At 53.4% G+C, this 24,118-nt stretch overlaps 2 protein-coding genes across 12 annotated transcripts in view; one reads left to right on the top strand and one right to left on the bottom strand.

Moving 5' to 3' along the window:
- The window catches only part of LOC122372462 (SH3 domain-containing kinase-binding protein 1-like), a 101,640-nt gene that overhangs the window by 48,740 nt on the left and 28,782 nt on the right, over positions 1–24,118 (bottom strand). The gene's annotated exons all lie outside the window — the stretch shown is intronic.
- LOC122372461 (myogenesis-regulating glycosidase-like) overlaps positions 1–24,118 on the top strand; it is a 30,646-nt gene that overhangs the window by 3,102 nt on the left and 3,426 nt on the right. Inside the window, exons 3-6 of one of the 2 annotated variants that reach the window (XM_043349631.1) lie at positions 17,513–17,634; positions 19,810–19,908; positions 23,584–23,737; positions 23,908–24,045. In XM_043349631.1, coding sequence (XP_043205566.1) covers positions 17,513–17,634; positions 19,810–19,908; positions 23,584–23,737; positions 23,908–24,045 — 513 coding nt within the window. Of the gene's footprint in view, positions 1–17,512; positions 17,635–17,721; positions 17,867–19,809; positions 19,909–23,583; positions 23,738–23,907; positions 24,046–24,118 lie in introns of those variants that run through there. The other variant, XM_043349632.1, reaches the window with a different exon arrangement.

The raw sequence follows: 24,118 nt of genomic DNA, 5'->3' as shown, positions 1-24,118 counted from the left end.
AGAACTGAAGTATCAACTCTTACAAGTGAACTGATTTTATTGCGACCCGTTAACCGTTTATATGGATTGTCTGCACTGCCTTTAGAGACCTACATAAAACAGGATAGCTCTGTCATTCACACTATCTTCACCGAGTGCTCCCTGATATGGCAACGTCCAATGCCGATAAGCATGCCGGCGCACCGTCTAAATCCGTGGGTAAATGTGTTGAGGACATATGGGCATTTTATCAGACGAGTTGCGGACGGAATGTTGTATATGTGTTTCATTGTCTGTTTGTCCTGGCTGTCAAGAATTTCTCGAACATAGGAGATGTGATACAGCTACATCATGCATTGCAGGCATACTCATAACTGTACATATGTATGCATGTGAGTAGGTATACCTATATCCTGTTATACCTATGTTAGGCATGCCTAGTTATACCTATGGATAAGTTGCATAGGTAGCTACTCCTTTGGAGGAACCTTACACCACCAAAGTCCCATTACATAGGTATTCATTAGACTACGGAATCATTACGGCGGCGTACGGTTCAAAACGTGAAGTCATTATATTAAAAAACACCCATTTAAACCTCGCTCGTTATGCATTTGGAAAAATTCTAGTCTCGTTAACCCTAGCCGGCACAAGAGGGGGGGGGGGGTAAATGCACCTCCCCCCAAGGTTTTTCGCGAATAACTCGCGTAAATAGCGGCCGATCGCGACGAAACTTTCAGTACCCTCGCATTGATCAATTTTACACCTACCTTGAAAATTTCATGACCCTGACCCAAATGACCTTTGACCTGTGACCTCTTTTCCGAGACCATGTTTGGCCGGAATCGCGATTCGGCGTATGTCGGCCCGCATTAGCCGCGCGTTTGCAAGCTTTTCGTGGTTTCAAACGTTCAAACATGTGATTTAATGTTGCTCCCATGCATTAGGGTCGGTGTCAAGGTCACCTGAAGGTCAGGTCAGGTCATTGACCTTTGGTGACCTCGGTTCATTTTTTCGAGTTTTACATGTTTCAGTTTCTACGCTAGTTTTTGGAGCTGATTTCGAATTTAGCAACCATTTGGACATTTACGAAGTAGTTTTGGTGCCTTCGTAACATGTTACGAAGCTGTCAGAGGCGGTTGACACGTATTACGAATACCCGTCACGACCCCTACCGGTTGACCTGACCTGACCTGACCCGACCTGGTCTAAACGCTTAAAGACACCATCTCTGATCAAAACTAACACAATACCTATTCGTGATCAGCACCCCGGAAAACTCCATAGCAGCCACACTTTACGACTTTCTAACAGGTCCCGATTTTCCCGATTTTCGGGTCATTGACCTGACCTGGAAGGTCACCCGATGACCTAGGATCTTAAAATTTGATAGCATCGGCTTCCTCTCGTGACGGGCAACACGCGCGCTTTTTCCGCGAAGCTCTAGTTCGATCAGGGGCCAAACGCGAGGGAGATCGTACCCCCCCCCCCCCTTGTGCCGTCGAAGGACGCAGAATGGCCTGCGCCGGCGAAGGTTAAGAGTGGGCTGTCATGCAAGCGAGTCTTCAAAACAAGGATGTGGACCTCGTCACTGTTATCCACTCATTGTAAATGCAAAGTATGTTTTAAATTAACCCGCGCCGGGCCGGGGGGGGGGGGGTGTTTGAACACACTCACACACCTTGCGGTTTTTGGCACACCTGTTCATGCATCTTTTCCACACATGTTGTGAAATTTTCAGACCCAGGGCTCTCAAGGTCAGGTCACCAGGTCAGGTCACTGGTCAAGTAACCTCACCTCAGAAAAGTTGCAATCCTCGTCATAGCTACACCGACTGAACGATCGCCTTGAAACTTTCCGCGATTGATAAGAGTAACAGTATGTACAAAATGTACCTATATCTCGAAATTTTAATATCGGTGACCTAAGGTCAGGTCAATTTTGCGACCTCTCCATTATAAGTCAATGGGAGAAAATTGAAATGCGCCTTTTTTGGACGAATGATGTTCAAAACCCTCACAAACATCGGTTCATAGGTAAACATGACACACTGAATCGGAAAAATGCACCTGTGCTCTGTGTGCCCCTGAGGCCATCTCAGGTCATGAACGGTCACCAGTTTTTTTACTATAACTTTTGATAAAGACGTTCTAGATCGATGAAAACCCGTCAGATGTATTTAGCTCGACGATACGGATCGACTGATGTGCAACATGACCCTTTCTGGTCAGGTCATGATGTTAGCGGAGCGCCGCCAGAGTCAACATAAAGTTCTTGAAAAAGGCACACTGTATTTTCACCGCTTGTGAGCACTCGGACACGAAAACCGCACGACCGTCACGCTCCGGCTCCGTCCCCGAATGCCCGCCCCCCCGCCGGCCGCCGCAGTCAGCGGTCAGCCGGTGCCCCGCGGCGGTAACCTCCGCAGGGGCGAGGTCAGGCTCCGGCGGAGGGCAGGGCGCCCGCAGGGGCGAGGTCAGGTCAGCCCCGACTCGACTCGGACACCGCAGCGACGCGGTGTAACATAAACGCACATACGGGTACACTGCCCCCCTCTACACCAAGTCGCGCGGACAAACAAAACAACCAACAAAACTGGCGCGCGTGTCATATCATCTTGCGGAACTCGCCAAACCACACAAATCGCAACGAGAAGCGCAACAAAAGAAACACTTTTCACCCGCCATCACAGTCAATGTACGGCATCATCAACAGAGCAACTTCACCCGTAGTAAAGAGAAACATTCAGACAAAGCTTCCATGTATGTATAACAACAGCAGCCGGGGCGGTCATCGGAACTAAGGGTTTTACGAACTTTACGAAGTTGGAGATGCCGAAGGACATGTTTCGTCGGAACCCCCATCGCCAAGTGCCGCCGCCCGCCGTCCACGGTCACGCACGCGCCTCGACCGTCGGAAGAATGGGCTACTGTGCAATGGCCCCCTGCTCGCTCCATCTTCGTTCATCTCAAAACGCACCCGCTGACTTCTTCGCGATGAGGCGGGATCTCGAAGGCAGCTGCGTCGCAGAGTGGCAGACTGCGTCCGATCGTGATGCTGAAGCATCGGCCGAGTAGCTGCACGAACAAGACGTTGTCCAGTCGGAGCCTCACCGACTCCAGTTGGAGTCAGAACTCCAGCACGAATTATCTGTGACGGATCCGGCTGGGAGCCCGACGCCACCGCTGGTCCTGCGGCAGTGATGACATCCTTCGAGGTACGGCGATGTAGCAGTTGCTTGAGGTAAGCCGGTGCATCATAGTAAGTACGGAGCTGTGAGTGATGAGCCCTCCGTTCAACACCATCATCCGTCTTCACGAGGTAAGTAACACCACTTTCAGCCACTTCAGATACAGTCAGTGGACCAATATAACGTGCTTCGAACTTGTTTTCGAGGCGATGTCCAGGTAGCTGGACCGTCTTTTTCACACGGTCTCCGATTCGGAATGGCTTAAACTTCGGATGGCCTGCCTTCCACACATCCTGCCCTTCATCAGAGGCGACACGCGACTCTGTGTCCGCATTTCTCGCATCAAGTAGGAGGGCCGCAGGTGACGTACCGATTTCTGCATGCTTGGTGTTGTTGTACGTTGTCATAGCCTTGGCGAGGTGCAGGTCCCAGTCACCAGCGGAGTCCGTCAGTAAGCGAAGTGACTGACCAATCGTCCTGTTGCAACGCTCCACTGCACCGTTACCCTCGGGATGGTAAGGCGTGCTGTACGCGTGCTGAATCTTCCAGTCGCTCAGGACGGATTCAAATTCCATGCCACGAAACTCCGGACCATTATCAGACAGCACCCGCTGAGGAACCTTCAGAAGAGCTGGCAGAACACGATGATGAAACGCACGTGCCACCGCTGCTGCTGATTTGGATCGCAAAGGCACTGCCACTGCCCACTTGGAACAGTGGTCCACCGCCACCAGACATCCCAGGTGACCTCTTCCTGAGCGAGGGAACATGACGACATCGACTGCCACCAACTCAAATGGCGACTGACACTCTATCTTCTTCACGGGAGGTGGGTGTAATTGAGGCGATGGTTTGTAAAGCTGACAGCGCTGGCAGGTCCGTACAATGTCTGAGATCACCAACTGAAGTCCAGGCGCGAAGAGCCGTTGACCAAAAAGATCGAGCAGCTTATCTCTTCCGATGTGTGCCATATCTTCATGCGCGTGAAACACCAACTCGACCAGCCATGACCGCGAGATAACCGGCAATGGACCATTGTCCGGGTGGTCGAAGACAAGTAAATCATCCCTCAGCTGCAAATGATCCATGTGCTTCTTGAAACATTTCAGGCTCTCAGGCAGACGACCAGGCGGGGTTGTCTGTTCGACATGCGTCTTCAACTCCTTCAGCTGGTCACTGGAGGCCTGATGCTCCCGAATAGACGATGTAGTAGGGACTCCCATGTCAACAGTGTAGCTGACAGCGGCAGCCCTCTGAGCGTCAGGATCGGCGAACATGCTTACTTCACTCCCACCCAGTCGAATTTGAAGACTCGCGAAATCTAGGCAGATGCCGACAGTCCGAATGAAGTCAGCACCGAGGAGTAGACAATGGCCGAAGGAATCGGCCTCGTCAACGAGGAGAACCATGGCCACTGGAGCATGTGACGGCATACCGACTTGTGCGTGGATGAGCCTCTCGCACCGTGCTTGCCCACACAGGCCTATGATGGGTATGCTAACTCTCTGGATGGCGATGCCAGGATCATGAGATGAAATGAGCCGCAATGCACTGGCACTTATCATGCCGATGGCCGCACCGGTATCCAGTAATCCACACAGCGGCACCCCATTGCAGAACGCTGTGATGGTACACTGAGTGTGCTGGTCATGGTCGCAGCTTGGCTTCAACTTCTTGCAGGACGAATTGGAGGACGTCGTGTCATCAACCTGAGATGCCGTGACTGGTGTCTCCTCCACACTCCTTGCAGAGACTCGACAACTCGCAACGCTCGCAGCGGTCAGTTGCGTTTTGTCGGTCTCCAGGTACGACTGAAGGAGATTGAAGTGAATGCCCCCAAGGCATTGTAGGTGCAGGATATCATTCGCTGAACGACAGTCATCAGTGAAGGTCATCGGGTTAGTTGGGCCAAAATGAACGACAATTTTTACTTTGTACATGGCTGCTGCCACGGTGAGCATATCCATCGCCAGAGGTTGTCCTGAAAACCGCATCAGCCTCAGAGACTGTCGAGATAACCGATCGAGCCGGAAGCCATACTTAGCGGGGCTCCGAAGGGCCTCATCTACCAGCCTCCGGCGAATGTCCCCACCGTCTGCAGGGAACCCATCTCTCTCAGTCATCCAGTGTCGAAGACAATCCACCAGAGAGTTTCCACCGCCTTCAGGACGGTACCGAAGACGAAGACCGTCTGGCAGTTCTTCGTTCTGGTAGGTCCCAGCGGCTGTTGCTGAGGACACTTGCATCCGTGACAGGAGATCTGCGGCGAAGTTTGATTGTCCAGGGACGTAGATAATTTCGTAGTTGTAATCAGCAAGTTCTTCCACGGTGCGGGCAAGACGATGGTTGACGAGCCGCATGTTGTGGAGGTACATCAGTGCCTGGTGGTCAGTGTAGATTTTAAAATGAACAGCACACAAGAATGAGTGGAATGTCTTGACTCCCCAGCGAAGAGCAGCAAGCTCACGACCAGTTACTGAGTAGTTCTTTTGCGCGCTGGTGAAGGTCATCGAGGCAAAAGCAATGAATCTGGGCTGTCCGTCCTGCTCTTGAGTTAAGCACGCTCCAGCACCGATAGCAGAGGCATCCACCCACAGACAGAGAGGACTTGCATCAGGTCTGTAATCGGGGAACGCGAGTGTTATATCAGCTTGCATGTCGGACTTCAGCTGTTCGAATGACTCAATCATCTCATCAGTCCAGGTCAGAACAGTCTTTGCAGGTAAGCCTGTCAGTGCAGACAGAGGTTTGGCGATTGTAGAGCAGTCCTTTACGAACTTCCGCTGGTAATTCACTATTCCCAAGAACTGTCGCAGCTGGTGAACCGTTCGCGGTTTATCCAGTCGCTGGATCTGGTCCACGTACTCCGGTGACTTCCGAAGACCCGATGAACTAATGATGTGTCCCAAGAACTTCACTTCTGGTTGAAACCAAGTACACTTGCGTCCGTTCAGCTTGATTCCCTGGGATCCGAGCGCCGTAAGAACGTCGTCGACCAGCTGCACATGCTTTTCAAACGTAGTCTCCTTCAGAAGAATATCATCTAGATATACGACAAGCTTCTCACGTGCAAATCCGTGAAGAATCGTCTGCATTTCCTTTTGAAATTGTGCTGGGGCATTCTTTAATCCAAAAGGAAGGCGTCGAAACCTCCAATGGGCCCTGGGTGTGCTGAATGCAGTGTAGTCACGTGACTCTTCCTCCAGAGGGAGGTGATAATATGCCTTGGAGATGTCCAGTGCACTGAACCACTGCACTCCGTGATGAGTCCCAAAAACAGTATCGTTGACCTCTGGCATGGGAAATCTGGTTGTTACAGTCTTCTGGTTTAGCCGGCGATAGTCAATGCACAGTCGCAATGTGCCATCCTTTTTTCGGATTGGGACGATGGGAGCATTCCAAGAAGATTCACATCGCTCAATGATGCCGAGACGCTCCAAGTCTAGACACTGACGCTCGACTTCGTCCGCAACTGGGGCAGACATCTTCCGTGGTCTGATGTAAATGGGCGTATCATCAGTCAACTCAATACGATGTGGTGTCATCAACGACTGGAGCGCATCCGCATCCGAGCGCATGAACACTGTTGAGTGACGTTCGAAGATCTCCTGTACCGCCGCTCGCTGATCTTCAGAGAGACCCGGTATGTCGGAGGCCGAGGGACAGGAACCATCGGGCTCGATCCCGTCTGTGGATGCTGTAGAAGAGTACACCGGCACGCTTCCCTCCACGTCCAGGGCGCTGTCCGCGGCGGAGTCCAGGTAACCGAGAATAGAACCCTTACGCACTGATTCTGAAGCCATTCCCCGGTTGGATACGAGGACACGCGGGTTGGTTGGATCAAAGATACCCGAGACGAACTCTAGGTCACTTGACGCGTCCACACGACCAGCAAAGACAAGAGGACGGGAATTGATCTCGCATGAGCTACACGCAGCAGGGAGGACGGCTGAACAACCTAGTACGGCTGTGTCTCGCTTCGTCACTCGGGTTTCTCGTACCGCCACACACGGTACATCAGTCATGAACAATACACAAGACTCCTTCTTTCCGAGTGGTAAGTATAGTGTCCATCGAGATCGATCCTTCCGAGACCCAGAAACAGCGTTTCTATTCATGTCCAGGCAGAGGCCGTGTTGCTGCATGGCATCTCTCCCGATGATAAGTTCGACAGGGCACTTGCTGCTGTCCAACACCAAACAATCCAATTGGAGTTCGATTCCGTGCATATTCACTGGAAGGCATACTCGGCCAAGGGCTGGCAGAGCACTGTTGCCAACAGCTCTTACCACTTCATCACTTGGGGTCATAAAATCCACATCCACAAACTTACTTCCAATGATTGTTCTGCCCGACCCACTGTCCAACACCGCCTCCACGTTTTCTGAATTCAGCTGAACGGAAACTCGCAAAATAGACGGAGATGAAATAGCAGAAGTGAAGACGGAAGCGTTCGTCGAGTCGGGTGCATCACCATCACAGTCATCTGTAGGATTGTGTTCGTCAACGGTAAGCAGGCTTGAGACAGGGTCAACTTCACTGGCGTTGCAGGTGTTTAGATGCGTTCTTTCTTGAGTCCCCTGAGCACACGATATCCCGGTCGATGGCGGGGCAGGTCGTGGTCCGGTGGATGACGGGGCAGGCGATGACCCGGCGGGCGAGACGGGTGGCGGCCCGGCGGGCGAGATAGGCGGCGGCCCGACGGGCGACGGGACAGGCGGCGACACGGCGGGTGGCGAGGCAGACGGCCACCCGGCGAGCGACGAAGCAGACGGTGGCCCGGCGGGCGACAGAGCAGACGGTGGCCCGGCATACGACGGGGCGGGCCGCAACCCGGCCGACGACGTGGCAGGCGGTGACCCGGCGGGTGAGACGGGCGGCGGCCCGACGGGCGACGGGACAGGCGGCGACACGGCGGGTGGCGAGGCAGACGGCCACCCGGCGAGCGACGAAGCAGACGGTGGCCCGGCGGGCGACAGAGCAGACGGTGGCCCGGCGTACGACGGGGCGGGCCGCAGTCCGGCCGACGACGGGGCAGGCGGTGACCCGGCGGGCGAGATAGGCGGCGGCCCGCCGGGCGACGGAACAGGCGGCGACACGGCGGGCGGCGAGGCAGACGGCCACCCGGCGAGCGACGAAGCAGACGGTGGCTCGGCGGGCGACAGAGCAGACGGTGGCTCGGCGGGCGACAGAGCAGGCGACGGCAGGGCAGGCCCGGCGGGCGACGAAGCAGACGTTAGCCCGACGGGATCCAATCGACGACGGGACAGGCGGTGCTCTTGTCGACGGCGGCGCCGACGGGATCCATTCGACGACTGGGCAGGCGGCGCTGGCAACGAGGCAGACGTTGACCCGGCCAACAAGGAAGACGATCGTCTAACAGGCGACAGAACAGACACGTCCGCTCCGTTGATGCTGCTTTCTTCACGAAAACGTTCGCCGTCAGGGCTGTATTCGGTCACAGCAGGCTGCCCTGGTTCGCCTGTGTGACCGACTAGTTTTCCGATTGCCTTGTGTGTCCCTGGCGATCTGATCGAACTGTACGGACGGGGGATGGTGATTGAGAACTGTCGCCACTTGCAGAACGAGTCTCCGATCGAGCACCAGCTCCAGGTCGCCTCCGGGCGCGTGAAGCGGACCCGCTCTGACGGAGCTGTGAACCTTCCGCACCTCCCTCCCGTCGGCCTGGATTCCGTGTAAATGAACGTGATTCGCAGTCTCGAACTAGATGATCTGAGCTTCCACAAGCAAAGCACAGACCAAGCTTCTGTCGACAGATGTCCTCAGCATGTCCACGACGGCCACAGAAACTGCAGAACGCCCGCGATCTGTCACTGCTTTTTCCTCTGGCCATGGATTGTTCAGACCTTGATTCGCGTTGAAGGCTTCTATGAACACTTTCATTCCGCTGCTTCTCACTTCGTCGCCGAGTGCCGGACTCATCATGCGTGTTCCTCTGAGAACGGCGAGCAGTTCGATCCACTGCCATCCCCGGTCTCTCAGGTGCTCTTCCTCGTGGCGGTTCTTCCATTGCGGCCAGTACCGTGGAGTCTAATCCCGCTACTGTGTGCTTCTTACACTGAAGAATCGTCAGGTAATGATCCCATAGCAGCGTCTTGCCGTGGATAGCCCTGTTATATCTGATGTCCAGTTTCAGCTGTTCCCGGATAACAGGTGGCAGGCTCTGGAAAAGTCGGTCTCGTAGAAGCTCAGACGATTGGACGTCCTCACCAGGAAAGGCGTCTTCGAAAAGAGAAGACAGTCGGAGGGCAAAGAGCGCAAGGTCCTCTCCTGGTCCTGGTTTCGCATTGTCGAAACGAATTCGAGTACTCTGCTGTGTGTGGTCAGTTTGGACAGCCACCCAACGTAGCATACGTTCCTTCAGTTTTGCATACGTGGTTTCGGTCCCTCCGCAAGCCGAGAACACTTCGGCCACTTCACCGACCAAGAGAGACTGCAGAAGCGGAAGAGCTTCGTCCAGAGTTCCGGAATACGTGCGTGAGCAGTGATCTTCAAATCGTTGGAAGTACTGGTTCAGACTTGTAGTACCACCCAGACCAAAAGTCGGAATGGTGAACGTCTGCTGAAGAAGGAATCCCCCAGACGATCCCTCACCAGGCCGACTCCCCGGAGGTCTTGACTGATCCCGCATGGGCTGCTCCGCATGGGTCGCTTCCGGGACATGAACAAGTTGCTCTTCAGTTCGGCTTGCCGCTGGTAACCGAGATGTATCCCGAGTGGGTGCGACTGACGTTCGCTCTGCCAGCAGTTCGCTCAGTTCGTTGATGCGCCCGAGTGCCTCCTGCAGTTGTAGCTCAAGTTGAGCAACACGCTCCTCCGGCTCAGCCATCTCGTTCTGACTCACCGTAGTAGCCGCAAGAGACGCGGTGAATCAATGTAGGAATCCAATCGACGATGGGCAGGCGATGTCCCAGTCGATGACCGGGCAGGCGGCAGACAGGCCGACGACGGTGCAGACGGGATCCGATCGACGGGGCAGGCGGTGCCCCGGCCGACGACGGTGCCGACGGGATCCAATCGACGATGGGCAGGCGATGTCCCAGCCGATGACCGGGCAGGCGGCACACAGGCCGACGACGGTGCAGACGGGATCCGATCGACGGGGCAGGCGGTGCCCCGGCCGACGACGGTGCCGACGGGATCCGATCGACGATGAGCAGACGACGTGTAGACGGGATCCGATCGACGGGGCAGGCGGTGCCCCAGCCGACGACGGTGCCGACGGGATCCAATCGACGGTGAGCAGGCAATGTGCAGACGGGATCCGATCGACGGGGCAGGCGGTGCCCCAGCCGACGACGGTGCCGACGGGATCCAATCGACGATGGGTAGGCGATGTCCCAGCCGATGACCGGGCAGGCGGCACACAGGCCGACGACGGTGCAGACGGGATCCGATCGACGGGGCAGGCGGTGCCCCGGTCGACGACGGTGCCGACGGGATCCGATCGACGATGAGCAGACGATGTGCAGACGGGATCCGATGGACGGGGCAGGCGGTGCCCCGGCCGACGACGGTGCCGACGGGATCCGATCGACGATGAGCAGGCGATGTGCAGACGGGATCCGATCGACGGGGCAGGCGGTGACCCGGCCGACGACGGTGCCGACGGGATCTGATCGACGATGAGCAGGCGATGTGAAGACGGGATCCGATCGACGGGGCAGGCGGTGCCCCGGCCGACGACGGTGCCGACGGGATCCGATCGACGATGAGCAGACGATGTGCAGACGGGATCCGATCGACGGGGCAGGCGGTGCCCCGGCCGACGACGGTGCAGACGGGATCCGATCGACGGGGCAGGCGGTGCCCCGGTCGACGACGGTGCCGACGGGATCCGATCGACGATGAGCAGACGATGTGCAGACGGGATCCGATGGACGGGGCAGGCGGTGCCCCGGCCGACGACGGTGCCGACGGGATCCGATCGACGATGAGCAGGCGATGTGCAGACGGGATCCGATCGACGGGGCAGGCGGTGCCCCGGCCGACGACGGTGCCGACGGGATCCGATCGACGATGAGCAGGCGATGTGAAGACGGGATCCGATCGACGGGGCAGGCGGTGCCCCGGCCGACGACGGTGCCGACGGGATCCGATCGACGATGAGCAGACGATGTGCAGACGGGATCCGATCGACGGGGCAGGCGGTGCCCCGGCCGACGACGGTGCCGACGGGATCCGATCGACGATGAGCAGGCGATGTGCAGACGGGATCCGATCGACGGGGCAGGCGGTGCCCCGGGATCCGATCGACGATGAGCTGGCGATGTGCAGACGGGATCCGATCGACGGGGCAGGCGGTGCCCCAGCCGACGACGGTGCCGACGGGATCCAATCGACGATGAGCAGGCAATGTGCAGACGGGATCCGATCGACGGGGCAGGCGGTGTCCCAGCCGACGACGGTGCCGACGGGATCCAATCGACGATGGGTAGGCGACGTCCCAGCCGATGACCGGCAGGCGGCACACAGGCCGACGACGGTGCAGACGGGATCCGATCGACGGGGCAGGCGGTGCCCCGGTCGACGACGGTGCCGACGGGATCCGATCGACGATGAGCAGACGATGTGCAGACTGGATCCGATGGACGGGGCAGGCGGTGCCCCGGCCGACGACGGTGCCGACGGGATCCGATCGACGATGAGCAGGCGATGTGCAGACGGGATCCGATCGACGGGGTAGGCGGTGTGCAGACGGGATCCGATGGACGGGGCAGGCGGTGCCCCGGCCGACGACGGTGCCGACGGGATCCGATCGACGATGAGCAGGCGATGTGCAGACGGGATCCGATGGACGGGGCAGGCGGTGCCCCGGCCGACGACGGTGCCGACGGGATCCGATCGACGATGAGCAGGCGATGTGCAGACGGGATCCGATCGACGGGGTAGGCGGTGCCGCGGCCGACGACGGTGCCGACGGGATCCGATCGACGATGAGCAGGCGATGTGCAGACGGGATCCGATCGACGGGGCAGGCGGTGCCGCGGCCGACGACCGGGCAGACGGGCAGACTGTGGATCGGCCGACAACAGGGCAGACGGGATCCAGCCGACGACGGGACGGACAGGATCCGGGTGATGACGAAGGCGACAGGACCCTGCCGACAACGGCGTAGACGGACTAAGCAATGTATATACCACAATGTCTGAATAGTGCCATGTTTGGATAGCTGGATTTGGTCCTAGCCCCGGCTGCGTGTTTATGGAAGTACGGGTAATAAATATGGCAAATTTCCCGAATGCGATTACCGTAACCAGCAAATACAATTGACCTATGAGAATGAGACACACCGGCTAACCTATAATTATCAGCAGCGTACGATCCACACTTTTCGAACACACTCACACAAACACAGGGCTGATCACGCCTAATTCCGTCGTTATTTGGGCCATACAAGTGTCACAGACCGCAAAATATGGTGAAATATTTCAACCATACAAATAAATCAGTTTGCACGCGGTCTAGATGCAGTGATGCACAAAAGTTCGCGCCCTGCAATCGGTACCAGGTACTCACCGGTGCGGCAGATTTGAGCACTCACGCCAAGTAGAGTCGCCAGATTCGGTCGGCACAAGTACTGCTGGTGCAGGTTCGGTCAGCGGGCGAGTCAGGTGCAGTCCGTGTAGAGACGGATACCGGCGGCAGGCACGGTCCACGTCGAGACAGGCACGGTCCGCGTCGAGACGGGCACCGGCGGCAGGCACGGTCCGCGTCGACACAGGCACCGGCGGTAGGCACGGTCGTGTAGAGACGGACTCCGGCGGCAGGCACGGTCCGTGTCGACACAGGCACCGGCGACAGGCACGGCTCACGTCGAGACAGGAACGCTCGAGAAAAGACGGGCACCGGCGGCAGGCACGGTCCGTGTCGAGACGGGCACCGGCGGCAGGCACGGTCCGCGTCGAGACGGGCACCGGCGGCAGGCACGGTCCGCGTCGAGACCGGCACCGGCGGCAGGCACGGTCCGCGTCGAGACAGGCACGGTCGTGTAGAGACGGGCACCGGCGGCAGGCACGGTCCGCGTCGAGACAGGCACCGGCACGGTCGTGTAGAGACGGACTCCGGCGGCAGGCACGGTCCGTGTCGACACAGGCACCGGCGACAGGCACGGCTCACGTCGAGACAGGAACGCTCGAGAAAAGACGGGCACCGGCGGCAGGCACGGTCCGTGTCGAGACTCCGGCGGCAGGCACGGTCCGCGTCGAGACAGGCACCAGCGGCACGGCAGGCACCGACTACAGGCACGGCTGGTGCAGCGCAGAGACAGCCATCACCGGCACCGTGCGGTGCTGATAGTCACTTTGAATTAGTCACTGATAATTGTTACTGAATCACTGGCGCTATCAAAATCGCATAGGACGAGCCCCCAATGTTAGCGGAGCGCCGCCAGAGTCAACATAAAGTTCTTGAAAAAGGCACACTGTATTTTCACCGCTTGTGAGCACTCGGACACGAAAACCGCACGACCGTCACGCTCCGGCTCCGTCCCCGAATGCCCGCCCCCCCGCCGGCCGCCGCAGTCAGCGGTCAGCCGGTGCCCCGCGGCGGTAACCTCCGCAGGGGCGAGGTCAGGCTCCGGCGGAGGGCAGGGCGCCCGCAGGGGCGAGGTCAGGTCAGCCCCGACTCGACTCGGACACCGCAGCGACGCGGTGTAACATAAACGCACATACGGGTACAATGACCTTGACCTGAGGTCAAATTTTCAAAATGACCTTTCAAGGTCAACAAATGGTTCATTCCACGCGTCTCGACGAGAGAAACACGATGCTGCCAAAAGTAATGTCGTGGCTCTCTAGAATCAAAAGTTATTGACGAAAAAAAAAACATTTTCGTGAAAACTGCTATTTTTACCGTTTTTGCCCTCCGGAGGCTAAGCCCTGAGGTCAAATTTGACCTGAGGTCAAATCTGAGAAGAATACTCAGAAAGGTTTGTAAAAGGGCTATCGAATGCGCTTTTCCGCGGCGCTGTAGCTCTATTGGTTCCCGAGTTAGCCGTTGGCAGTTTCCAAAATTGTTGAAATGGACTGCATTTGACCTTTGATGACCTTTGGCGACCTGACCTTTGACCTGACTGTAGTTACTACACTGACCAAAAAAATGACCGAAGTGTTTTCGTCCTTATTTTCTACGCTTTTTCGAATGCCTCTTACCGCGTGTCGCTACGTGGCCCAGGAACCGAGTTAGACGGGGGGGGGGGTGTTCACTGTTCAGACACCCCCCCCCCCCCGCCGACTTCCCCGGCCCGGCGCGGAAGTCGCGGAGCACCGGCCCGGCGCGGGTTAATTGATGAAAAAGCGGACGCATGTGGGCATTTATTTTGCTGTTGTTCCTAAGCGTAACCAATCTCGGAAAGTGGCCATGGGGATCGCCGATCCGTTTATTTTATTGTGAAGCTAAGGTCACCTAACGTGGGTCCGTGACCTCAGACCTGATGAACTGGTGTGAAATGACTCGGATTAAAAAGTTTCCCATGACAGGATAAGACAACTGATCATCTATGCCAAAAAAGTATTGGGAGGGACGTTTTCATGTCTCCTTTTTATCACGGTTTGAGCAATTTCTGAAAATGGTAATTTATATCAAATATCACCTCAATGGGTGAAGGATGAAGATCATCACCTGATCACATCACCATATGGATAGCCTCCAATACATAACCTCGAGCATGCGACGTATCTCACGTCGACCAACACATCCTTTAAGCGCCCTGATGGGGTCTGCCGAGCAACGCGGTCTGATGGGGGGGGGGGGGCATTTTGCCCCCCCCCCCCTAAGATCTCGAGAACCACGCAACATAGCGACAAGCGGTAAACGGCGTTGGATAGCCCCAACGGGGAACTACCTTGTGACACAATTTCATTGCCCTCGGTCAAACCGATGACGTCACAGGTCAGGTCAAAGGTCGAATTTTCACCATTTACAGGCATTTCAAGAAATGCGTTGTAAAATCGAGTAAAATGCATTTCATTGAAAATCATCGATGGGGAAATGTTCTTCAAACACATATTTTGCTATTTGAGGTCACTGATACCAAGTCAGGTCACAGAGGTCAGGTCACTGGGGGGGGTCACAATATGAAAGTGTCGTGTGATACATGTTTTATGGTCATTTTACATGACAAATGCGATTATGTGGGTCAGGCAGACTTTTGGGCCAGCTTAGGTCACGTTTTGGTCAAGGTCAGGTCAAGGTCAGGTCAAGGTCAGGTCAAATTAGGTCAAAATTCAAAGTTGATATTTTTGCATAAAATGGGTAGGGTAGCCTGGGGCAAGACGCCCCAGATAATTTATTTTGCTACATAACTTTTGTCCCATATCACCTGAAAGGCCAAATTTGTGCTCAATGCGTTCTTTGGACATTTTACTTTAAATTCCACCCCTCAAATTCATTCACTTATGATCGGACTCCCAGCTAGGAACTGATTTGTGAAGCAACTGCAAATAGGGCGTTTTGCCCCAAGCCCAGGGCAAAACGCCCCACGGCCTGGGGCAAGAAGCCCCATACTCTAGATTAAAGATTAAACATGCTAGTTGACTAAATCTCATATGAGAGGTCCGTTAGACCTTGGGAGGCACGGCACTGAAGTTAGCACCTTCCATCCTATCAGGTGTTCAGCTACGACACTATTGTATGAGCAGGTTTTTCACCAGCCTCACAAGGCCAAATAATAAATTATTACAATGCAAATGTTAACAAAATACTTCCTTTGCCATCCAGTTGCTGAGAAAAGTACATATAAATGCATAGAAACATACCGTTCGCCAGCTACCGAACATTAGGAAGTGGGTAGTCCGAACAACACATGAGGTAAAACGCCCCATGGGGCTTTTTGCCCCGCGACCTACTGGGGCGTTTTACCCCATCACGTAGTTCGGTCAGAGAACAACGCCTTGCACTCCAGGAAGACATAATCTAACACGAACCAACCCGGCATGATAAGCGTTAGACAATAGTTGTTCAAAATACATCAAAGTCGTTAACCTGATGTGGACGATAAAAGAACGCCATGATGCATAATCTGACAACAAAACATAAAAATCACTCCCAAAACACATTTTTGGCTATGTCTCCCTAAAGAGTCATCACAATTTTTTTCCAGTCTCCTCATATAATGATCGTATAGTGCACGTTTTATAGAAGAGAGGATGTTTCCCCAGAACCTTGCCAGTTCCGAGAAACATCGGTGAGGCGTTTTACCTCGGCGGGGCGACTTGCCCCGGTCTACCCTATCAACTCGATGCAGCTCGTCACGGGGAGTTCAATGGTGGTCTCCCAATTTCAATGGTTCAATGGTTCAATGGTGGTCAATGGTGGTCGTTTTGCGCTACGAGGTCTAGAATTGCCAAAAATTGAGTTAAAAATTTGACGTAATCAATTTTTAAGTTTTTTTTTTCGCTATAACTTGGCCAAAAAAAAGAGGTATCGATCTAAAATTTGGTATGTATATCGAAGAGCGCAGGGACTATCACATGTATTCCGTTTTTTCGAAATTCGAATTTTTTTGGAAATTTTTGAGTTTTTCTAAAAAAAAAATCATTTTTTTAATTTTTGGGGGTCAAAATCCCAAAATTTCGAAAATCCAAGATAGCAGTTTTGTAGCGCCGTCTTTTCTCTACACAACCACATAAAGAAGTTTAGAATTACTTGTTAACTGTAGAATTGGTGAGCGTTTCAAAATGTCATGTTTTTTGCTCATTTTTACTCGAACATGACCTCAGTTTGACCTCAATAACTCCTGACCCGAGGTGACCTGTGACTTGAAATTTTGTGTGAATGTGTCAAATTGATGCCCGCCCGGTAAGGTACCCAAAATTTGGCGGCGCTGCACGCCGCCGTTTTCTCGCTATTTAAGAAAAACCATAGAGGGGCCAAAATGGCCCCCCATCAGGGCGCGGGTTAAAATACATCTTATTCAACCATTAATTCACACGTGAGTGGCGTCTTTCGGCAGCGCCTCCTGCTGTCACTTAGATCCACAACCGCTACAAACTGGTAACCCTTCCCCAGTCCAGCTCCGCGGCCGCCCCTCCCCTCCCCTCGGTCTCCGTCCGTCGATAGTGCGCCGTCCTGGCGCGTCGGGCCAGTCCCCGTCGGCGCTCCCCGTGCACTGGCTCCTGGCGGCGCCTCTGCCACCGGCGGGCGGGCAGGTGCCACCGAGGCCGGCTCGGCAGCCGGTCTGGGCCGGGCACGGCCGCCGGCCACGGCCAGTGGCACCCACTCGCTGTGCCAGCGATGAGCGCGCCGGGGCCGACGGCCGCGCTCAGCGGACTGCCGCCGGCGCCGCCCGTTGCCGCCAGTGACCCGTCTGTGACCGCACAGGAGCCGGGAGAGAGCCGGCGAATGAGCAACTCGGACGGCGCGCTGCTGGAGGGCTCGCCGGACGACTCACCACCGCCGCCCTCCGACTCCGACTCGGGCTCACAGGCCGCCTCCAAACCCAGGTGAGACGGCGCGCGCAGGACAGGCTGTCTCGGCAGCTGTGGGCCGTAGAGTCAGGTGGGGAGGCGGGGCCACAGCCATAGACCGCTAGTCGCGCCGCGGTCCTGGCAGGTGTAACAGGTGTTTTCCAGTTCTGTGCTGCAGTGATTCACACGCGAAATGTGTGGTGCAGCTTAGTGTCTCAACGTGTAATGTGACTTCATAATCCATGATGGGACACAATCCTTCACCTTAGTAAGTTTTCAGCCTATTTTTCATGTCGCTTTATGCTTAGAACGTTCGGCTCACAGAGTTAAATTGTTAAGAGCGAATAGCCTGTCTAACAGAGGAGCTCAAACCCGCATGCCTACAATTTGCCGTTACTGCAGAATGTCGCTGCGCTGTATAATCTTGCATCTCCATTATAGACCAGTCATGCCACTTGCCCGTTCTCCATAACCATGAGCCATATGCATACTCTAGTCAGCTTCCAACGTCTATCAATCTATTTCAAACGCTAAAACTCGATAAAATGTCGACCTCAGGAATATACCCTCCTACCTGCAGCATCGAAGTAAAATCTGTCACGAGCCCTTCGACCGGTCGGTGACTTATTATTCCGACGACCTTCATTATGACACGCCTCGGTCCGATTATGTGGTAACAAACCACGTGCTCTGTGGGTCCCGAGCTGACGGTGCATACCCCTCCCCGGTGACCTAACCCTGCCCCGCCGACTCCGGCCTCTGTGACGTCACCTGTCATCGTTGGCGCGGCACGCGTGTCACGTGACATTTGCCTTAGTGCGGACGCCGGTGAAAACAGGGCGCCGGAGGGCATATTAGTCACGTGACATTTGGAACTTCTCCCCCTCCGTTTGGCCTTCTACATGCTAAACGTCACGTGTGAATTTCACGAACCTTGATCAAATCGCCCCAGGCGCCCTGTTTTCACCGTCGTCCCTTAGTGCCACGGCCGACTTCACGGTCTGAAGTGTGCCCGAGGGATCCCCAACGTTCTGCCTCATGACAAATCGTGTGGGGTTGATAGGAGGCCAGACGGGACATCCGATCCGTCGTCCGGTCAGATAAGCGTCTGACACAGCGCAGAGCTTTCCAATTCCAACATGACTGAGCTGTTGTGGTGCACTCATGTGTGTTTGTGGCACGTGAAAGTGTGACACCCGCTGAGTTCATATTCCCTCAAAGTTACATCTGTTGATGGGTTCTAATTCCCTCACATTCCCTCTTATCATGCACTTTATACATTTGAGACGGACTCGCCTTCGTGAGACGGTCGTGCTCCCTTCGATGAGCGCCTTGGCGTGTGCACAACATGGCCTTAGCTTTAGATAAAGGCGATCATTTCTGTGGTTTTTACGTCCCGCGTCTATCATGATAAACAGCTGTGTGGGGCCGGGACGGTCTCCGTCACATAGGTCAGAGTTTACCGCACATTACGCCGGCAGGGCTCGGTGAGAATTGGGTCATAGCTGACACGTGTCCGATTGACAGGAACGACGCCACACTCTGATATCTGAAGAGGTGTTGCGTTTGTTTGCTTGAGAAACAGAAACACGCTGTGTTGCATTGGTAGTGGCGTTGATAGCGTCTCGCTCAGTGTATGTCTGTTCAAAACATCATCGCTCGGCGCGGAGTTGCGCCCGTGCTGAGAAGGCAGAGTTACGCAATAAGACGAAGACAAACATCCCGAAACATGGAGTCGGACTGGTGATCGAACTGAATTAAAATAGGCGCACAATGTAAAACTTAAACGGAAATCGGGGAAAAGTTCGTAACACTCCGGCCCAAATGCAAAAAGCATGTATTGCTAAGTCCATCCCAAACCAAAAAGGGCGTGTACGGTTCAATCCAATAAAGTCTATAGTTCGGTACTTCAAGTCGATAAATCTAAATCTTCATCTATGCTCGCAGCAATTGTTCTCGTTCAATCTTCCATTGCATTGCTCTGTTATAGCTAGACAAACAACATTTTTAAGGTGTAAGGATCCTGGCGAGAAGGAAACAATTTTCATATACCTAATAAAATTAAGTAATGGATCAACACACTGCAGTTTCGGTATCGTAATGAAATAAGGCTGTCCTGTGACTGATGACCGATGAAAACGTTGGCGTGTGACCATTGACCATTGGTCTGCGAGTGCTCCTCACCTGACCTCCCGTGATCTGCTTTTGCAGCAGTCTACAAGGCTCGCTAGACGGCAAGGACAGCGACTACACCGACACCATCTGCTCCACCCGGAGCGACTTCTTCAAGCGCTACTATGCGCCCAACAGGTGAGACATAGGTACGGGAGCGACTTCTTCAAGCGCTACTATGCGCCCATTGCCCAACAAGTGAGACATATTAGAGTGACTTCTTCAAGCGCTACTATGCGCCCAACAGGTGAGACATAGGTACGGGAGCGACTTCTTCAAGCGCTACTATGCGCCCAACAAGTGAAACATATTAAAGCGACTTCTTCAAGCGCTACTATGCGCCCAACAAGTGAGACATATTAAAGTGACTTCTTCAAGCGCTACTATGCGCCCAACAGGTGAGGCGTACCGGAGAGACTTCTTCAAGCGTTTCTTTGCGCCCAACAGGTGAGACAAGCCAGAGTGGCTTCTTCAAGCGCTGCGCCCAACAGGTGAGGCGTCCGGTCCTCAATGAGCTGACGAGTGTGGCGGACATCAGCGTGGTAATAGCCAATCTGATGGCCGATGATGACGCTGTGGTTGAACCAGGCCCAGGCGAAAACCCTGTCCGTTTGCGGTGGAACTACCTATGAAAGCTGTAAGGAATACACCCAGAAGTTTTTTTTTTATAAAAAGAAAAATCATTATAAACTCTTATCTACAATCTATATGGGTAAATTCATGGGTTCCCGCTAAAAATACGATGGCGGTTTGGAAACCTCACGTTTTTTTTACAGTAACATCAGTTACTTTCCAGGTGGTGAATGGCTGATAGAGCGATGGGGTTTCCTCAATGACCAGTTTTCCTGCTCCATCGCCGCCTTGCGCGATTTTTGCCTGCTGGTGCCTGGAGCGGTTCGATCCAGTCATCGCCTTCATTGTTCTCAGTCCAGCCGGAGGCGGTCGGTGCTTAGGCGGTAGTCAGCTGACCTCGACTCAGTCAGCTGATCGCACCTACTACGAGCCCTCCGCGGCTCCGATGGCCCACGTGACCGGCTGGTGATGACGCCATCCGACACCACGTGACGTTGTTGGTGCGACGCTCGCTCGCGCCGTGCACAGAGGCGCGTCTAGTTCACAGCGGCTCGGGAGGTTACCGTCCTGGATCGACAGTTTGACGTAAATTTGGTTATGTTAAGGCTAGCATGTAGTGAGGCCTGTGGAATAATAGGTATGGTAGAGAATCGAGCGTATCTGAAGAATGAAGAAAATGCGAAATAATGAATTTTGTATGTCAACTGTCATTTCAGTAAGGTGGACGCAAGCAGTTGGGGCATTCCACGATAGATCGTACCAGGCCCGTCACCCTCATCTCTCAGATTTTAATGAAAATCGGTCCTAGGGGGTAATCATAGGCCCCAAAGACGCCTGGCAAAATATCAGACTTCTCAGATCAAAACTTTTTGAGTTATATTGCATTACATTTTTTCACTTCGGTTTGTAACGGTGAGTTTGATGGCCTATAACTCAAGAACGGGTTAAGCAACCAACAAAAAGTAAACAACACTAAGCTTGCGATGAATCAAAAATTAATATTACTTTTTAAAAATTCCAAAGAAAAATTTTCATGGTTGAGCAAAAACCTTAATCTTTTTTCATTTGCCTCTAATGACTTTTGGGACCAAAATTTTTCACATTTTTATTTTTTCAAAATAAACTTCATGTCATTGCAAATCGACATACAAAAAATTAGAAAGGTGTTCTTTCTATAAGTTCCTCATTTTCCCGCAAACAAAATGGGTTTCGGAGGGGTTGATACGACCCCAGCACGCCGTTTCGCTTCTAATAGAGCTAAAGCCTCGCGGAAAAAAACGAGCGTGTGTGCCGTTATAAGTCGCAGCGATTGGTACCCGATTTTAAGGTCTCAGGTTAGCCGGTAGCGTCTGAGGTCAGGTCAAGTGACTGGAGTTACGGGTTCGGTTTTTAGTAAATAACTTCGCAAAAAAATGGCCGCAGAGCCGCGATTTTGGCATCATTGTGTTCGCCTAGCTCAGGCGCATCGAATGGTATACTTTTTGCTAGGGTGAGGTCAACTTAAGTAGTTGACCTCGGGTCAAGGTCAGGTCACAGCCCCTCAGGTCATGAAGCTGGGCAAAGGGTATCATATGGCATATCATTCGATTCGGAAGGTCTCCCCGAGTCCATTGGTGGCTTTTCCGACTCTCTAGCTCCATTTGATCGGGAGTTATTGACGAAAAACTCGTACGACCCCAGTGACGTCATAAATGACGTCACGCAAGGTTAACAATGCAAAAGTGAAGCATTGGACTTTGCAAGGAGTGCATGAAATCACGATACCATGTACGTGAGATAGTTTTAGATGATTTTCGGCGACAAAATAACAGTTTTTATATTTCCCCATTGATTTATAACAGTGATGTCACGTGACCGACCTGACCTCATGTAGGTAACCTTAAAAAATTCCCAGATATACAAGTTGTGAGACCTCTGGAGGACACCATGTATGCGTCCTGTAACTTTCATCTCGGACAGCTATGGTCATTGGCGTCCAAAACAATGTCAGAACCAAACTGCCTTTTTCACCCTCGCGCTGATAGGAAAGAGGGTTGGATGAACCCTCTTTTCACTTTTTTCAGATGACTCAGACTTCAATTGAAATTTCAGTAACCCGTGATGTCACTAGGCAGCTTTACCACGCCATTTGTAAGCTCCCCTCCCGAAATCACTATTCGAAACCGTTATCGTGACGTAAAATAAATACATTTATAGAAAGAACACCTTCCTAATTTTTTGCATACTTCTTAACAATGAGCCAAATATTTTTCTAAAGAAATAAAAATTCAAAAAAATTTGGTCCCAAAGTCCAAAAAATACAAATGAAAGAAAACTCGATATGTCACATATCAAAAATAGCGTATTTTTCGAAATTTCAAAAATACATATTAATCTCTGTTTCATTGCAAGTTCAATGTTATATAACATTTAGCATTTGAATAATCCGCCTTAAAGTTACAGCCCGCCAAACTTAGCGCTGCCAAGCAAGATCCAAAAAATGTTATACAACATAACTCAAAAAATACTTATCTGATAAGCCTGAAATTGTTACAGGTGGATTCAGAGCCCTTGATTACCTCTGAGACCAATTCTCGTCAAATTCCGAGAGATGAGGGTGTCAAATTGGAAAAAAGTGGTACGATCTATCGTGGAATGCCCCAGTTGGCCACGAGACATTTAGGCACCTTTATTTAGGCAGTTCCTAATTATTTCCCTTGTTCAGCATCATTCTCAATTCTGCGAAGATAGATAACTAGTGCACGTTGTCTACTTTCATCGTATCAGTGTACTGCGGGCTAGTCTGCATGCAGGCGTATGTAATGTGTATTGCGGTACAGTCTATGTCCAGGCGCGTGTATTGCGGAACAGTATCCACTGAAAACGCTCCGTTGTCTGTAGTGAGCCGCGAAGCGGAGATCCACACAGTTCACAACAATATTGACTTTAGATAAAAATAGAACATACAATGCAATGTGTGTATCGTGTTCACGCCTATCCCATCTGGAGGCCCACGTCAGCTTTTTACCATTTTTTTGTGTCGTTCCCCGTCCAACAATGCTCTGTCTCCCTCCCCCCTCTCTCTCTCTCTCTCTCCCTCTCTCTCTCTCTCTCTTCTATCGTCTTCTGTGCCTCCCGTCCGTCATCTCCGTTCTACTTTTCTTCACGGTTATTTCGGCTGTTCCCCGTCTCCCATCTGACGTCCTTTGTCTTCCCCACCTAGACAGCTTCTCCAGCTTATCTAACCCCTGCCGTTCACAGCAGTCCAGCCCGGGCTGACCCGGCGGTCGACTCCAACGGGTACACCCCTCTGCGGCCCACGGCGGGTCCCGCCGGGCAGAGCGGTCAGCCCGACGATCCACCTCCCTCCAAGCCGGACGAGGTATCCGCGGAACCCTCCGTGGAGGTGAAAAAGGTGAGCCGAAAGAGCGAGCGACCGGTCAAAATACATACAAGATAAACTGATGGATAAGACTCTCAGATGACAATTTGGCGCTTGTAATGACTGGCTATTTTTCCCACCGAGCAATGTGTTGCATTGAAGCGTTTCAAATCATTGACTGTCCTTTATGACCGCGCCGCCAGCCTCCTGCGAAGAAGAGCCGGCTCAAGGGCTGGGCCAGCCAGGTGCGCTTCTCGTGGGTGGCCATGGCGCTACTTTTCACTGTCATCATCGCGTCCATCGTCGTTATCGTCCTCCAGTACAACATTCACAAGTCAAAGGTGAAGGGGTGTGGGAAGGTCGGGATAGTCACAAAAATAGCGAAAATGGTCCATCATTTGTAGTTGCTTATAG

This window comes from Amphibalanus amphitrite, unplaced genomic scaffold (assembly GCF_019059575.1).
Source record: "Amphibalanus amphitrite isolate SeventyFive unplaced genomic scaffold, NRLGWU_Aamphi_draft 001362F_arrow, whole genome shotgun sequence".
Lineage (NCBI taxonomy): Eukaryota > Metazoa > Arthropoda > Thecostraca > Balanomorpha > Balanidae > Amphibalanus > Amphibalanus amphitrite.
This window is presented reverse-complemented; position numbering and strand designations above follow the sequence as displayed.